Source organism: Pipistrellus kuhlii, unplaced genomic scaffold (genome assembly GCF_014108245.1).
Source record: "Pipistrellus kuhlii isolate mPipKuh1 unplaced genomic scaffold, mPipKuh1.p scaffold_m20_p_115, whole genome shotgun sequence".
Lineage (NCBI taxonomy): Eukaryota > Metazoa > Chordata > Mammalia > Chiroptera > Vespertilionidae > Pipistrellus > Pipistrellus kuhlii.
This window is the reverse complement of record NW_023425422.1, coordinates 361,239-374,168: the sequence shown is the minus strand read 5'-3', so window position 1 is coordinate 374,168 and position 12,930 is coordinate 361,239. Positions and strand designations below refer to the sequence as shown.

The 12,930-nt window shown below is 61.9% G+C and overlaps 1 protein-coding gene across 1 annotated transcript; it reads left to right on the top strand.

The window, feature by feature from the left end:
• Window positions 1–889: 889 nt before the first annotated feature.
• Window positions 890–1,885, top strand: CLDN8 (claudin 8). Its single transcript, XM_036432700.2, has one exon. It carries the CDS (start codon window positions 1,205–1,207, stop codon window positions 1,883–1,885), a length of 681 nt encoding a protein of 226 aa, XP_036288593.1. The 5' UTR covers window positions 890–1,204.
• Window positions 1,886–12,930: the final 11,045 nt, after the last annotated feature.

Sequence of the window (12,930 nt, the reverse complement as noted above, 5' to 3'; positions counted from 1 at the left end):
CAGCCGGTCATGCCGACTCTTCTCTCTTCACAGGAGGAACTGTCAGCTGCAGCTGCATTCTTAGAGATCAAGACTCAAGTGGCTTTTTCTTACTTTTTAAAGAGTATATAATTATATTGATTTCAGAGAAGAAGGAGGTGGGAGAGAGAGATGGACACATCCATGATGAGAGAGAATCACGGATTAGCTGCCTCCTGCACGCCCCCCACTGGGAATCCAGCCTGCAACCCGGGCCTGTGCCCTTGGGGATCGAACCCTGACCTCCTGGTTCATAGGTTGATGCTCAAACCCTGAGCCGTGCCGGCCGGGCAGGTGGTTTTTCTCACAGTTTTTTCCCTGTACATCAGGCTCAGATGCCATAAGCATTTCCTGGCTCAGAAGGAAACGGTGTGTTTGGCACGAGGGACCCCTGGGTTCAGGATGTCCTGGCCGCTCTGTTCCGGACTTCTCCCCAGCTCAGCCTGCTGCCAGGTTGTGGACAAATTAACCCCAATCTCCGGGCCCCTGTGTCCAGAGCACGCGGCTCCCGGTCCGAGGACCAGCCGCCACCCCTGTCCCCTTCCCAGGCAGCTCCTCCACGTTACTCCCCGCACAGCTGCTCCGGCCCAATCGCCACGGCCTGGACCAGGGTGCCCTCCACGTCGCCGGGCCCGGTGGGCAGCTGGTGGGAGCCCAGGGCGGTGCCCACACGCAGGATGGTGCCCACTGGCGAACGCTCTGCCGGCTTCTGGGAAACCGGAGAAGCACAGAGCATGTTCTGTCCAGATTCCAAGTATCTCCGGCCGCTGCACCGGCCAGGACTGCCTGCCTCGCCTGCTATTGGCCGAGAAAGTGGCTCCACCTGCTCGGCCAGTTTACCTGCCACGGCCGAGAGGCCGGGCAGAGGCAGCCGGCACTGGATCTGAGCTCAGAGCAGGAGCAGCGAGCGGCTCTGAGCCAGAAGCCAGGTCTGAGCTCATTCCTGCAGGACTGTTCTCTGTTCTCGCTGGGGCTCAGGCACAGGAGCCCAGCCGGGAGCCGCCCGGACCGGGACCAGGACCAGGACTAGAACCAGAACCAGGACCAGGACCAGAACCAGGACCAGGACCAGAACCAGAACCAAGCAGGGACCAGGACCAAGACCCGGACCAGGACCTAGACCAGACCCGGACCAGACCCGAACCCAGAGTAGGACCAGAACCAGGCCCAGGCCAGGACCTGGGCCATGGCCAGCTCGGCGCTGCAGTGGCTGGGCCTGCTGCTGGGCGGGGCGGGCGCGGTGGGCACGGTGGCGGTGACCATCATGCCGCAGTGGAAGGTGTCCGCCTTCATCGGCAGCAACATCGTGGTGTTCGAGACGCTGTGGGAGGGGCTGTGGATGAGCTGCCGCAGCCACGCGGGCCTGCGGCTGCAGTGCAAGGTGTACGACTCGCTGCTGGCGCTGCCCGCCGACCTGCAGGCGGCCCGCGGGCTGCTGTGTGCGGCCTGCGTCCTGGCCGCCCTGGCCTCGCTGGCCGCCGCCCTCGGCATGCGCTGCTCCCGCTGCGCCGCGGCCGAGGCCAAGGCCCGGGGCGCCACGCTGCTGGCCGCCGGCGTGCTGTTCGTGGTGGTGGGCGTGGCGGTGCTGGCGCCCGTGAGCTGGGTGGCCGCCGCCATCGTGCGGGACTTCCACGACCCCACGCTGGACGATGGCCGCAAGCGGGAGCTGGGCGAGGCGCTGTACCTGGGCTGGGCGTCCGCCCTGCTGCTCGTGGCCGGGGGCGCCGTGCTGGCCTGCGTGGCCCACGGCCCCGCGGAGGCCGGGGGCCCCCGGTACCACCTGCCCGCCCGCCGCGCCGCCCCCCGGAGCTGGGCCTCCGAGAGGAAGCCTCCGGGCAGCCTGCCCTCCCGCAGCCAGTACGTGTAGGGGGCGTGCTCTCCTCCGCTTCTCCTTCTTTGTTATTCGAGAGAGTGGACTGTCCTGCTCCTAAATGCTTTTCCCGGAGTGTTTTCCTGGTGTCAGAGAGGAAGGGAGAGAGAGAGAAGCATCCATGATGAGAGAATCACGGACCGGCCGCCTCCTGCACGCCCTCGCTGGGGACAGCGCCCACAGCCCGGGCCTGTGCCCTGACCGGGAGTCGAACCCTGACCTCCTGGTACACAGGTCCACGCTCAGCCCCGGAGGTGCGCCGGCCAGGCCGTGTGGAGCTTTTGACTTCCCCTCGTGGATGGCCACGATGATACTGCTTCCTGGGAGCGGAGCCCGCGGCCTGGACCCGAGACCTGGACCCGCAGCCTGGACCGCAGCCTGGACCTCGGCTCTCACCTGCAGAACATACACCGCCCCGTCGCGGTGACGGTCTGCGGGCTCAGAGCGCGGCCGAGGAGACACGGACACGCGCCTCAGGGGCCGCCCGGAGGTTTGCTTCTTTCCACGCCTCGTCCTGTGCGTCCCCATGAGTCCCACCTCCCGGACTCCCCCAGCCCGCCCAGCCCGTCTGCACTGCATGTCCCCGGCCTCATCGGTGCTCTTCCTCCCCGGCCCAGCCACCTCGCTGGCGGCAGCCCCTCACGGGACCCCCCGCCCGGACGCAGCCGTGTGCGCGGGCGGGAGGACGTGGGGTCCCTCAGAGACCGGCCGGGCTCTGTGGCTCTGATTGATTCTAGAGGAGATGGAGTCCATTCCGCTGAGCCCACGAACACGCCCCTCGGGGCCAGGGTGAGGCCTGAGATGGAACTTTAAGGTTGAAGCGAGCTCAGCGAGCTGCACCGGGCTTATCGGGCGGCGTGGACAAAGGCTTTGATCGGCGATAAAGACAGTGCCAGGCGCTCCGGCTCCTGCCTGCTCTTCCCCGAGGCCGGCCCGGCCTCCGATTAAATCAGCGGCCGGACAGGCAGGCCTGCGCCAGGGGCTGCACTCTGCAAACGGCTTTCGCCAGAGCGGCTCACAGGAGGCGGCCGGACGGGACCGGGAGACCTCAGGGCCGGCGGCGAGCGGAGCGTCTGCCTCTTACCTGCGTCTCAGGGCTGCGTCTGAGAAGATGTCACGCGTGCATGTATGTGAGTCGCGTGGTAACCGCGTGAACAGAGACTTTGGTGTTTGCCAACATAAGCAACAGGACAGAAACGTGAAACGCCTTGGTTTTCTTTGCTAACCAAAAGCAAGAACAAAAAACACCCCACGCGCACTCTTTCTGAGGGGGGCTCCGTGGGCCCCGTGTGCGGACACGTTCCCGCGGGCCCGTCTGTGTTTCAGGTCGGTATGGAAATGCGCTAGTTTTGTGTTTTCTCTGAGGTTGATGCCCTGGATCGTCTCCTTTGAAAGTCTGTGTCCGAGTTCCCTTAGCTGACGCGACTGCCTGCCACCTGCTCTATGCCCTTTGTATCAATAAACTTGCCTTTTACATAAATTTTAAGTTTTTTTTTTTACTATTCCCCATTTGTTTTTCTGTTTTATAACCTGAAACGAGTTTTCAAAAACCTAATGTTTTGGGGTCTCTACTTTTAAAAAGAACATCAAGGCCACGTTTTAAAGATAAAAGTAGAATCAGCATTGGCTCCCAAGGCTCTAAAATGCTGTATAGTTTTCATAATGATATGCTTACCTTGTAATCATTGGACCCATACACTAATCATTGATCAATATAATATACTTGTGATTAAGGTCATGCTACAGGTCCCAACATCCACATACTGTGAACACTGCGTATCTAGAGGCCATTTCTAGAAAAACTTTCCATTGCTAAGTTTCACCTCCAGGAAGAAGTAGCTGTTCTAACAAAACGGTAACATGCAAATTAGCCAGGACACCCTCACAGCAGGCTGTGTGGGGCGACCAGGCTGACAGCGGGGGTCAGTGAGGGGCGGCCAGGCTGGTGGGGGTGGGGGGCAGTTGGGGGCAACCAGGCCAGTGGGGGGGACAGTTGTGGGTGGCCAGACCAGCGGTGGGGGGCAGGGAGGGGAGGGAGGGGCAGTTGTGGACAACCTGGCCAGCAGTGAAGGGAAGTTAGGGACGACCAGGCCAGCAGAGGGGGACAATAAGGGGCAACCAGGTCAGCAGGGGGGCAGTAGGGAATGACCAGGCCAGCAGAGGGGCAGTAGGGAATGACCAAGCCAGCAGGGGCGGTGGCAGTTGGGGGCAACCAGATTGGCGGAGGGGGGAGGGGTAGGAGTGGGGGAGAGAGTTAGGGGCGATTAGGGGTTGTGTGTGGGAGGGGCTGTGTGTGTGGGAGGGGCTGTGTGTGGGAGGGGCTGTGTGTGGGGGGCTGTGTGTGGGAGGGGCTGTGTGTGTGGGAGGGGCTGTGTGTGGGAGGGGCTGTGTGTGTGTGGGAGGGGCTCTGTGTGTGTGGGAGGGGCTGTGTGTGTGGGAGGGGCTGTGGGGGGGGAGGGGCTGTGTGGGGGAGGGGCTGTGTGTGTGGGAGGGGCTGTGTGTGTGGGAGGGGCTGTGTGTGGGAGGGGCTGTGTGTGGGAGGGGCTGTGTGTGTGGGAGGGGCTGTGTGTGTGGGAGGGGCTGTGTGTGTGGGAGGGGCTGTGTGTGGGAGGGGCTGTGTGTGTGGGAGGGGCTGTGTGTGTGTGGGGGGGGTGTGTGTGTGGGAGGGGCTGTGTGTGTGGGAGGGGCTGTGTGTGGGAGGGGCTGTGTGTGGGGTTGATTCGAGGCTCCAGGAGTTCTGACTGCCTGTGCCTTCTCTCCGCCATCGCCCAGGATGTGTCCCCCATCCTGTCTGCACGCTCCCCCCAGGGGGACGGTCCTCTCTCTGTGGCTCTGGAGAGGTGTCCCGGGTCTGATGATTTTCTTTTATCCCATTTCCCGGACACCAGACACGGCCAGAAAACACTGAGAAACAATCCCTCACCTAGAGGCCGCTGGTCGGTCATAACTCACGTGTTCTGTAAACTCACGTTCGTCCGAACACCAGTGAGGAGGAGGAGAAGCTGGGGAGCACCCAGCGCCCTCAGAGGGCGGGGACACGCCTGAGTGTCTGCCCCGCGGGTCCCTGCTCTCCTGCCAGCAAGTCATCCCGGACGACTTAACCCGTACGGCATAACGCTCTGAGAGCAGACAAAACCTTCAAAACTTTATATCACGGCAATCACGGTCAAAACTCACACACACCACCGCGCATGCACACACGTCCACATGAACTGACATGGGATCATTATTCACTTTCCTAATTGTTTATGCTTTCATTTCTTTTTTAAAAAATTGTATTTTATTGATTTTTACAGAGAGCAAGGGAGGGGGAGAGAGAGTTAGAAACGTCGATGAGAGAGAAACACTGATCAGCTGCCTCCTGCACACCTCCCACTGGGGATGTGCCCGCAACCAAGGTACATGCCCTTGACCGGAATTGAACCCGGGATCTTTCAGTCCGCAGACCGACGCTCTATCCACTGAGCCACACCGGCTAGGGCTGCTTTCATTTCTTAACACGCCAGCATGTTCGAGGCGGGGAGATCAGCACCCTCGGGAGCGGGCACTTTCCAGAGGGGCGTCCATTGGAGACGGTGATGGCGGGCCTCACGTCACAGAACACCCATCGGCCAGAGGGGAGGAGAGGGCCGGTCACTCCGAGGGAGATAATGAAACGGGGAGGGGAGGGGGGCCGGTGACAGGGAGGGTTACAGTGACAGCCGAGAGGAAGACGACGACGAGGGGGCGGCCCCAGAAGCGAGGCCGCGGCGGGAGAGGGCGGGTGGACGGCGTTCAGGAAACGTCGGGTTTGGGGCGAGTCGGGCTCGGCCGGCAGGATTCCCTGGGATCCCGTCCTGCCCTCAGCAGGCCATCGTGGGACACGGAATCCGATCTTCCTGTGCTGCTTGCTGTCCCGTATCCTCCCCCACCCCATGGAGACCAGACTCCGGACCCACGGCCGAGACACGCAGGCGCTGGCCGGGGCTGTGGCCAAGGCCACAAGCAATAGTCCTTTAGTGTCCGGCTGGGTGGCTCAGTGGTGAGCATCGACCTAGGAACCAGGAGGTCACGGCTGGATTCCCAGTCAGGGCCCAGGCCCGGGTTGTGGGCTCGGTCCCCAGTGAGGGGCGTGCAGGAGGCAGCTGTCATCATTGGTGTTTCTATCTCTCTCCCCCTGCCTCTCTGACATCAATAAAATACATAAAAATTAGGAAAAGATTGACCAGAGCTCAGTATTAGGTTCAGACATTGCGGCCTCAACGCCTGTCTCCTTCACAGGACAGGCAGAGCCCTCTGCGGGGAAACCCAAGGCAGAGCAGGCACCTCGCCCAGGCACCAGGGGGCGCCCCAGGCCACGCTGCGAGCAGACGCCAGGGTCACCTTCACCTGTGAATGGAGGCAGGTGTCCCTCAGGGGCTGGGGGCCAGGGACCCGGGAGCTGCCTGCGCCTCTGCGTAAGGCTCATCACAGCAGCTTCTCTTTCTCTCTGTTTTCCTTTCACACGAGAGCCTCAGCCCTGCGGTGCTGGAAGGGAAACGGGCAGAGGCTGACGGAGGACGGGAGGGACGCAGGGCGGGACACGGGGCGGGACGGGCGGGACCAAGAGGCACGAGGACCACCGAGGACGACAGGCCCTCGGCCCCGAGGAGGGCAAGCAGAGACGGCGCTGAGCAGCAGGGAATGGGCTCCAGTGACCCTGAACCCGAGACACCGGGAGGTTTTCCAGGGAAATTACCAGAGCGGCAGGCGGGGACGGGGCAGTGAGGACGGGCAGTGCACAGGGTGGACACGGGGTGGGCACGGGGTGGGCAGAGGGTGGACACGGGGGTGGACACGGGGTGGACACGGGGTGGACACAGGGTGGACACAGGGTGGACACTGGGGTGGACACGGGGTGGACACAGGGTGGACACAGGGTGGACATGGGGGTGGACACGGGTGACACGGGTGGACACAGGGTGGACCAGGGTGGACAGCGGGGTGGACACAGGGTGGCATGGGGTGGACACGGGGTGGAAACGGGGGTGGACACGGGGTGGACACGGGGTGGGCACGGGGTGGACACAGGGTGGACACGAGGGTGGACACGGGGTGGACACGGGGGTGGACACGGGGTGGGCACGGGGTGGACACAGGGTGGACACGGGGGTGGGCATGGGGTGGGCACATGGGTGGGCATGGAGTGGGCATGGGGTGGACACGGGTGGACACAGGGTGGACACGGGGGTGGACACCGGGTGGGCACTGGGTGGACACGGGAGTGGACACGGGGGTGGACACGGGGTGGGCATGGGGTGGACACAGGGTGGGCACGGGGTGGGCACAGGGTGGACACGGGGTGGGCACTGGGTGGACTCAGTGTGGACACGGGGGTGGACACGGGGTGGGCACTGGGTGGACACGGGAGTGGCTGGGCCCAGGGGTGGTGCGAGGTTCAGATAAACAGGTGACCAATTCAGAGGCAGAAAAACCTCAGTTGCTCCTGACGAAGAAAAGGACACGGCGACATCAGAGCCGTGAGTGACTACAGTCAGTGTTTCTAAACACACAGCTCGTTCTCACACTAAGGAATCCGCAGCCGGGCGGGGACCCTGGCCCCCGGCCGGAGGCGGCCAGGAGACCGTGGGGTCTGGTCCTGCCCAGGCCTGGGGGGACAAATGGCGGGCGTTATCCCCTGCATTTGCTAGCCCCCCCCGTGGCTCGCTGACGCATTACTCATTAAGCACACACACACACACACACACACACACACGCGCACACACACACGCACACGCGCGCACAGACAGGCTCCTGTCTGATGGATCTTGTCCTGTGGCCCCCGAGGGGCGCTGTAAGCACCCACCGAAGGACTGTGGGTTCCCTGCCCGGTAAAGGGCTCCTACCTCCTTTGCAGGCTCCGCCCCAGCCCTGGTGGGGGTGCCTGTGGGAGGCAACCACTCGGTGTGTTTCTCTCGCATCGATGCTTCTCTCTCTCTCCCCCTCTCCCTGGAAATCAAGGGAAACACACCCTCCGGTGAGGACTGACAGAACAGAAAGGAAAACACGGGAAAGCCTTAAGAACAGATTCTAAGCTCCAGGGGGGAGCATCGGCCTAGGAACCAGGAGGTCAGGGTTCGATTCCCGGTCGGGGCACAGGCCCAGGTTGCTGGCTCCATCCCCAGTGGGGGGCGTGCAGGAGGCAGCCGATCCATGATTCCCTCTTATCATGGACATCTCTCTCTCTCCCTCCCTCTCTCTCTCTCTCTCTTCAATCGTCTCTGAAATCAATGAGAACATTGCTTTGACACCAGCACCGGCTGCTTCATCCGTAGCCGAACGGGACCGTCCCTGAGGGGTGTAGCCCGGCGCTGCCTGCACACGTGTCCTGGCCGACAGACGCAGCGCAGGACAGGCTGCCGACGTGAGCGCGGCCACGGCCGAACGATGCCACCGCTGCCACGGGGCCTAAGGACAAACAGCCGCTCTGAGCCCCAAACCACGGCCTCAGCCGCCCCCACGCCCGGGCCTCCTGCTCGGCGGGGAGAGGACTCCCGAGGAGGAGTTAGGGGGCCCCAGCGGCCCCCAGAGCCCAGGACACGCAGCCTGGGGCGCTGGTCACCGCCCTGTCTGTGCAGGTGCCGGCGGGACACGCACGGGCACGGTGATGTCACGGCCGAGCACCTGCAGCCGGCGTGGTGGCGTCAGCCGACGGCACCCCATAAACTCACCAGATAAACACGGAAACACAGAAACATCACCACACCCGGGCCTCCGTCCGCGGGTGGCAGCGCCCTCCCAGAGGCACGCGCCTTCCCTCGGCCCGTCTCCCCGGACCCGGACGGAGGGGGACCTCTCCGATTACCGGCCAGTTTGGCCTTCGCCGTGTGGCTCAGTGGACAGACGTCCACCTCCAGACTGAAGGGTCCCGGGTTCGATTCCCGGCCGGGGCACAGGCCCAGTTGCGGGCTCATCCTCAGTGTGGGGCGTGCAGGAGGCAGCGGATCCGTGACTCCCTCTCATGGATGCCTCTCCCTCCCCCTCCCTCTCTGAGATCAGTACGCGTACACACACGTCTGTGTCATCATGTCCGAGTCGGGATGCAGACCGGACTGCCAGCACCCGCACAAAAGCAGGACAGCTCAGAGGGACAGAGCAGTGGGAATGGAAGCCTATGAGCCTAATCAATGGACACAGACAACGGGGGGGGGGGGGGGGGGGGGGCATGAGCTGGGGGCCAATGGGGGAATAAGGACACATGTGTAATACCTTGATCAATAAAGAAATTTAAAAAAAGAAAGCTACTTTCCCACCCCAGTGCCTGCACCTGTTCCTCACCCTCCCCTTCCCCTTCCCTCCCCCCACCTCCTCCCCCTCCTCCTCCCCCTCCCCCTCCTGCCCTGGGGCGACCTGCAGGTGCCTTTGTTCGGGGCCAGGTGATGATCTGTCCTCCTTAAACGCCTCTTCCTCCCCCGGGGCCCCTCGTAAAGGGTCCTGCTGGACGGGGCCTCCCGTGCTTTGTCTGCTGGAATGGGCGGGAGTGTCTCCTTTTCTTCCCCCAGACAACACAGACTCTCCTTCCTGGGACACGCCTGGGACATGCCTGGGACACGCCTGGGAGGGCGCCAGCCGTGTCCCCACGGAAGAGGGCAGGAGGGGTCAGCAGGGGGGGGGGTGAGGTGAGGAGGGGAGTCATGGAACCCTTCTACAACAAAGAATAAAAACAGGGGCGCAGCCAGAGCAGGTTTGGTTCAGTGGCTGAAGCATCTGCCTGCGGACTGAAAGGTCCCAGGTTCGATTCCTGTCAAGGGCATGCACCTTGGTTGTGGGCACATCCCCGGTAGGGGGGGTGCAGGAGGCAGCTTGTCGACGATTCTTTCTCATCGATATTTCTAGCTCTCTATCCCTCTCCCTTCCTCTCTGTGAAAAATCAATAAAAAATATATATTTTTAAAAACGGCGCAGAGGACCCGGGGGGGGGGGGGGGGAAGGGACAAGGGGGGTCCTGTGCCCGCCTTTCTCCATGGAACACACTCCTGGGAGCTGGGGCAGTGCCGTCCCACCCATGCAGGGGTCAGACCGCGCTGCGGCTGGGACTCGCCGTGTGGAGAGAAATCACGCATCTTCACGCTAACGGGGCCTCCCCCGGGCGTTACCCAGCTCAGCACAGGCAGCTGTGCTGCCGGGAAGTGAGGCCCGGGGCGCCGCGGCCTGAGGCTGCACCTCGGACCCCCCTCAGCCGGGGCCTCGAACCCGAACGCCGTCTGTGCGGTGGGGAGAGGGCGGCTGTGGTGCGTGTTCGGCAGCAGAGCAGACGGTGCGGGAGGGGACGGAGGTCCCCAGGCCCAAACGGGGAGTCTAGCTTCCAGCTCGAAGCATGAATGAGCGTTCACACCCCGACCACGTCGATGGGGCTGGCGTGGGCGCGTGGGAGGGTCTCCGTCCCCAGGGGGCTGTGCAGGACCCCCCTCGAGGGGCCCGTAGTAACTGAGGGCGCCTCCCGGTGAGAAACACCTCCGGGGGCGGCAGGGAAACTGAGGCGGGCTGGTACAAGGAGGGCCGACCCACGTGCCGTGTGCCCCTCAGAGTCAAGGTCACTGAGTGAGGGAACACCGAGGAAGGCCTCAGCCACGAGGAGCCCCAGGGACCTGAGCTGAAGGTCACGGCGCCCGGGCGGGGTCTGGGCACAGAGCGGGGACACCGCACAGAGCCAACAAGTGGGCCTGAGCCAGGAGCTGCGTCAGTGCCCGAGTCCGGCTGCTCTTGCGTTGAGCGTCTGCCCCCTGGTGGTCGGTGCGCATCATAGCAACTGGTTAGACAGTCAGACACCTAGTGTATTAGCCTTTTTAAAAAATATATATTTTATTGATTTTTTTTTTTACAGAGAGGAAGAGAGAGGGATAGAGAGTTAGAAACATCAATGAGAGAGAATCATCGATGAGCTGCCTCTTGCACACCCCCTACCAGGGATGTGCCCTCAACCAAGGTACATGCCCCTGACTGGAATTGAACCCGGGACCCTTCAGTCCGCAGACCGACGCTCTACCACTGAGCCAAACCGGTTTCGGCGTATTAGCCTTTTATATAGAGAGATTGAGAGGGTTGCATCCTACAGAAATACCCGGTGGTACTGGTCACACACCACCGGTTGGCAGGGTTGATTCAAATGAAGGCTTTGCAGGGAGGTCTCCCAGCAGGAGTCCGCGTGCTGCGCCCTGAGTAACGCCTACACCTGCCAGGAGTTTCCATCCTTTAATGTAGGGGTGTCGAACTCAATCAGAGAAGGGGCCAAAATCTAAAATCCAGCCTAAATTGCGGGCCGAATGGTTACTGAACAGTCATAAACTGTCATTGTGATGGAAATGCAGCGGAGTGCAGTGATGACAGCGCGGTGCGGGCCACATTGCAAGGCCTGGCGGGACGGATTTGGCCCTCGGGCCTCGTGTTTGACACATGTGCTTTAATGGATTCCTTGCATCCATTTGGTTGATCCTCCCCCGAGGACATAAAAGGAAGAGGGGGAAGGTCTCTCCCCACACCAAGCCCCTTCCCTGGCCCCCTGGCTCTAGGGAGCGGGTGGAGGGGGGTCCAGGATGACAATGTTCCCCCTGAGCTTTGAAACAGCGTCGATTGAAGTCCTCTTGCTTTTAAAACTATTTGGGAAAGGACAGAGGGCTGGTGTTCGAGTTGTGGTTTTATCCCTTCGGAGGAAAAGGCCTGAGAAAGCCTTTCTCCCTCCTGTTGTTGACTCGGGCTGGACGGAAGACGCGCATAGTAGGTGGACACGCGCTTAGTAGGTCCGAGGCGGGCGTGTTCCTGATCGGCACCGCAGAGCTGGCCTCGCGGGCCCTCTCACATCCTGCATGCTGCCCGATCGCGGCAGGTGAGTCTGAATTTAACCCGCGGCCCCGCTTAGTCCGAAGGACACTTTTCATGCTGTTTCGTGGGAACAGGAGAGACGTGTTTCGCTTTGATAAACGAGCTGCGTTTCAAGCTGCCACTGGAAACACACGCAATGAGCCGAAACTGGTGTGGCTCAGTGGGTGGAGCGTCGACCTGCGGACTGGAGGGTCCTGAGTTCGATTCCGGTCAAGGGCGTGTACCTTGGTTGTGGGCACATTTCCTGTGGGGGGGTGCAGGAGGCAGATCATCGATGTTTCTCTCTCATTGATGTTTCTGGCTCTCTATCCCTCTCCCTTCCTCTCTGTAAAAAATCAATAAAATATATTTTAAAAAAAAGAAAGAAAACACATGCAATGAAAGTTTATGGGCCAACCGGCATTCCGCCAGCGAGGAGGGTGTTGATTCAGAGATAATATGATAATTACCGGCCAATTACATTAACAGACGCTCCTCTCTCCTCTGGCGCCTCCTTCCTGGGTCTCAGGAATGAACGTTGGAGTCTCCTCGGGAACCATCACTAGTTTTCTCAGACGTCCTGACCCTCACACCCCCCACGCCCGGTGCCCCGGTTCAGCCAGGAGGGACGGACGGACAGCGGGAAGGAAAGACGGCTTAGCCTCTGGGAGCCTCCGGAGTCACAGCGTCTTGTCTTCCCCCAAAGAACCGGCCAGAGGAGAGAAACAACAACAAAGCACAGGGAACCCCGGGCGTCGGCGAGGCTCCCAATTAGCCGGGCTCTGTGCCTCCCCGGGGAGAGGTCCTGGCAGGAAGTTCACGGCTCGTCATTAACATTCCACCGGGCTCCCGGACGGGACCGGAGCCACGGCCGCGGAGGCCTCAGAGGGCGGGCACGCCTCGCTCCCTCCTCCCGGCGCCTCTCTCTGCGGCCAGCAGACACGGCGCCGGGGCCTGGCGGCATCCCCCAGCAGGTCCTCCACGGGACAAGCAGTCACCGTGGAAACGCCCCCCTGAGACTCCGGCAGACGAGACCTCCACCTCCAGGACCTGTCTTCTGTTTGCTTGATCCTCCTCTGAGGACCTTTTCTGTTGATTTTTAGAGACAGCGGGAGAGAGAGGGAGGGAAAGACAGAGAAACTTCGTGTGAGAGTAACACCTGGACTGGCTGCCTCCTGCGCGCACCCTGACCAGGGCCGGGCCGGGAGGAGCCCGCAACCCAGGTA